General features: G+C 38.7%; 1 protein-coding gene across 1 annotated transcript; it reads right to left on the bottom strand.

Annotated features, from left to right (window-relative positions):
• Positions 1–103: 103 nt before the first annotated feature.
• On the bottom strand, positions 104–2,768 carry GPR88 (G protein-coupled receptor 88). The gene has a single exon (XM_075832227.1). It carries the CDS (start codon positions 2,662–2,664, stop codon positions 1,663–1,665), a length of 1,002 nt encoding a protein of 333 aa, XP_075688342.1. The 5' UTR covers positions 2,665–2,768; the 3' UTR covers positions 104–1,662.
• Positions 2,769–4,231: the final 1,463 nt, after the last annotated feature.

Genomic DNA, 4,231 nt, shown 5'->3' with positions numbered 1-4,231 from the left:
ATTCACTGATAATTAAACGTCTGCTGAGATCCTTACAGTATTGCCGAACGCTTACTATGCCTCAAATCCCTGAGGGTTTTTTAATGAAAGAAAAACATTAAAATTGTATTGGTACATCATGGTATAGTATTGTTTTCAGAAAAGTATACATTTAATACAAACCATACAAATGACAGGCTGTGCTGGTATTTATCTAGGCATGAGTGACTAGTAAATTAAAGGTTTCTTTAAAAGCAAAAATATTATTGTATATGTTAGGACATCAGGTACAGTATTTGAACATTTTACTGCTTTAAAAGTAATGGTATATTGGTGTGCATTCAAGCTAAATCAATGTCCCTGCAAAAACATTTCCCCTTGAATGACAGGCTGTAATCATAACATTTTTGATGTGCAACTTACCTATTTTTACATATGTTTATATTCTTCACAGCCTTCTTTCCATTATAGTAATGTACCACAGAGTACCAAAACATAAGGTAATACACAAAGCAGTGGAACTAAGTTAAAAAACGGGACCAGAAAGACACCTTTTAAAGCAATGTAGTTAATTTATGTAAGTACATTCATCAACCCAAAATTATGGATTTTTTTGGAGAAAAAGGCTGGGGGGGGGGGGGGGTAGTTAGGAAGTATTTTATATATTTTTGCATATAATTCCCAACCAAAAACCAAGACCATGAAAGTATCATAGGGGGCAAAATAAAGTACAGAAAGAGCAGCTAATGTGACATCAAGTTAAGACCTCCAGCTAAAAATAAGTCTCACAAAACAACGAAACATAATATAATGCAATATAAATTTGTAATAATTTTAGTATATATAATGGACATTAAAAACCCAGAATTGACTTCAATGTAAAGGTCATTGCTTCTAATGTCCCAGAACAGGCACTATGCATGTCTCCAGACTTTTGTAACCTGTCCTCTGCTAGCCAAGTTGAACCCAAGAGCATTTATCAATACAGTCTTTTTGCCTTTATGTCTAACAGGTCAGAATTTTTGGGAAAGCATCCGTACATATTAATAGATAGGTCATGAGCACATTGTGGAGTAGCCAGAATTTTTCATACACCGGAAATTTTAAGGCAAGTTGGGCTGGTATCAAATGGGCATCTGTTCTGTTATGTCAGTAATGCGTAATATCTTGAAAATAAATGCGCTTTTTATTAGAACATCTCAGTCAGAAGAAAAATTATCTTCCAATAAAATGTATTTTTCATGCTGTCTGTCACATACACATTAATATTCTCTGTTGCTTGTTATTCTGGCTCAGATATTGTGGAACCCATACACATATATATTTTATTTTGCCAAAATTCTGATATATGCTGTATACTCTCTGTTTACTGAACTAAAATGTTCATTCACTCAGAAATGATTCACCAGCAGCTCCTGCAAATAATACATAATACAAATGTTACATTGTGAAAATGTCAACCTGTGTGGCCCACTGAGGGCTAATTTACATCGGCCCATGGAACTGAGAGGTAATGAATGCAATATGTTTCCATAGAAACCATCAATACAAAAGTGAGAACAGAGGCCATACATAGTGAAGAACAAGCTTCGATTTCTGAGTCAGATGCTCTTCAGAGATGCTATGTTGCATTTGTCCCAAAGGATGAGGCGTGCACTGGTAAAACCATGAATGTAGCCCACCTTATGACTCATTTTGAGAAATTGTTTGCACTGCTGGATCAGTACTGTTTCCAGAGAGTCTCCATAGCTCTCCCCCAACTACAGCTCGAAAGGACCGTCTGAACTCTTCATTCTTCCAGGTGTAGATGAAGGGGTTAAGCACAAATAGAAGACAAAGCAAGAGCCAGCTAGCTGTCTCAACACCGAGAGGTAATGGTTGGAACAAGCCATAGAGGATTGACCAGGCAAAGGGCTCTGTGGTCACTGTGAAAACACAACAGACAATCAGTACATATAAACCCAAACGTTTGTCCTTACGAGGGCATGAGCAGGGCAGGTTGTGGACCACCTGGAAGTTAAGAACACTCACTCTCTTCAGGCTGACCTGTACTTTTCTGAAAATGCGAAAATAACAATGGAAAACAATTATTGTTTGGCTTAAAATTGTAACAGCGGAAAGGATGGCAGTATATGAACTGGAGGATGGGACCTCATGGCCCCAAAACACGTAAAGTCTAAGTTTTGGACATTGGAGGTTTACTTCATATGGTCGCTGTCCAAAGAGCCAAGGAAGTAAAAATGCAAGAGGCATTACCCAAGCCATGGCAATCATCCACTCTGTGTTCCTCTTCTGATACACAGTGTGGTATACTGTTGGCAGTTTGGTGATGAGCACAAAACGGTTTAACGCAATAAGAGAATGGGATAATAAAGAGACTGTCATCCAAAGGAAAAATACCCCCTCCATGAATACTCTGTAAGTGGGGTTCTCCAGGCGACCAGTAGAAATTAATATGGCTTCTTGAGGCATCCAGAATGCACAGACTAGGAGATCAGAAACACAGCCATTCACAATGAATGCATTACTAGTTGTCTTGAGTTTCTTGAAAGAGCAGACCAGGTAGATAACCAAAACATTGGCCAAAGTCCCAGACACCGAATACACAGAGTATGCAGCAGCCACCAGAACACGTGTCCCCAGAAGTCTTTCACAGTGGTCGGAGGGAGATGTGATATTGCTCATCCTGTAGAAAACGAAGAAGCCATTCCCAGAGCAAACGTACAGGAGAAATGGAAAATGGAAAAGTGCATGTGTGAGAAGGAGCAACAGAGTGAAGCAGGCAGCGAGAGAGGGAGAGAGAATATGAGATTGAGGAGGGAGGGGTGACACGGCTGTGACAGCTCTCTGTGTTATACTCTCAGCTGACTTTACGTCCTTGTGACATTATACTCCTGAAAAAAAAGCTTTTGTAATAGATTATTCAACAGGTTCTGATGTAGAGAATGCGGACTTGAAACTGCAGTGAACGTAAAGTGGATGTTTTTCTCATATGTTTTTCACCATGAAAATATGTTGAAACGGGGAATACTGCTCATTGCATAAAAACATCTCATCTCCAATCGGTCCAGCAATACATGTTAAGCAAGAAAATGAGACGGACGCATAATAAAATAAGGGATGACGGTTCGAAACATATTTTACACTGAACAATCCAATCCACTGAGCTCTATCAATATTAAGCTTATACTTTCATCTATTTATTTGCTGCTACCATTATGGCTTACACTAATCTACACTTTCTACTAATCTAATAGATTGATTTAATGATCTATTAGGTCCAGAATTTTTTGGCGAGGATTTTGACGCAAAAACCGCGTCCGAATCAGTGCAAAAAAAGGCCAGAAATTGCCCCCTATTGACTTTAATGAGAGGCAGAGGTTTTTTTATCCAAGCCAGCTTTTAGCCACTCGCGGGTAAAGAAAGCGGTGTGTCCTCTCTTGCCGCGGTTCCGCCTCTGACCTCCCATTGAAATCAATGAGGGGCAGAAAACTCCTGCGGCAGTCGTTTCCAAGAGTTTTTTGCCCGAGGTCCTTGCATTAGCTTCAATTGCCGCGGGCGAAAAGCTCATTGAAAAATGCCACGAAATCCACGGCAAAAAAGCGAAGGCAGGTCAAAATCTGTCTCAAAATTCCCCAAGGAATTCTGAGTCCGATTTTTTCTGCCTGCAAAATACTCCGTGTGAACAGGGCCTTAATTATTATTATTATTATTATTATTATTATTATTATTATTATTCATGATATGTGATATATTGATGTCATAAGTGACTTTGTGATATTGAATTGCTGTGCTCCCCTCCAATATAGTACTACCCACTTGTACCGCAATCCTCTCTTTAAAAAATGTAGAATATATTATGTATGAAAAAACAAATTACACAATGTTGATTAAATATATATTTCATTTAAAAATGAATGGCCACCATTCACAGCAGTTAAAAGTTTACATGTATACTATTTCTACACAAAAACTTGAATAACATTATAAATGCATTTCATTACTTATTGTTTATTCCCCTCTTCTCATTGAAAAAAACATGAACGTTCAGACGTGTGTGTATGTTTATGGTGGAGTCGGAAAAAATATCTGTCGGCCAAACAAGCATTCGGCAGACGGCTATCTTGACTCGCACGTAGTGTTTTCAGCCATTTTTCGGACCGTAAACGTCCCGAAAAACGGCTGAAAAATCGGGAGCAGAACGCCCATTGATTTCAATGAGAAAAACGGCATTCTGTTCCAAAGGACCGTT

The sequence above is a fragment of the Rhinoderma darwinii genome, chromosome 7 (genome assembly GCF_050947455.1).
Source record: "Rhinoderma darwinii isolate aRhiDar2 chromosome 7, aRhiDar2.hap1, whole genome shotgun sequence".
Taxonomy (NCBI): domain Eukaryota; kingdom Metazoa; phylum Chordata; class Amphibia; order Anura; family Rhinodermatidae; genus Rhinoderma; species Rhinoderma darwinii.
Note: the sequence above shows the minus strand (reverse complement) of the source record. Positions and strands in the feature narration are given on the sequence as shown.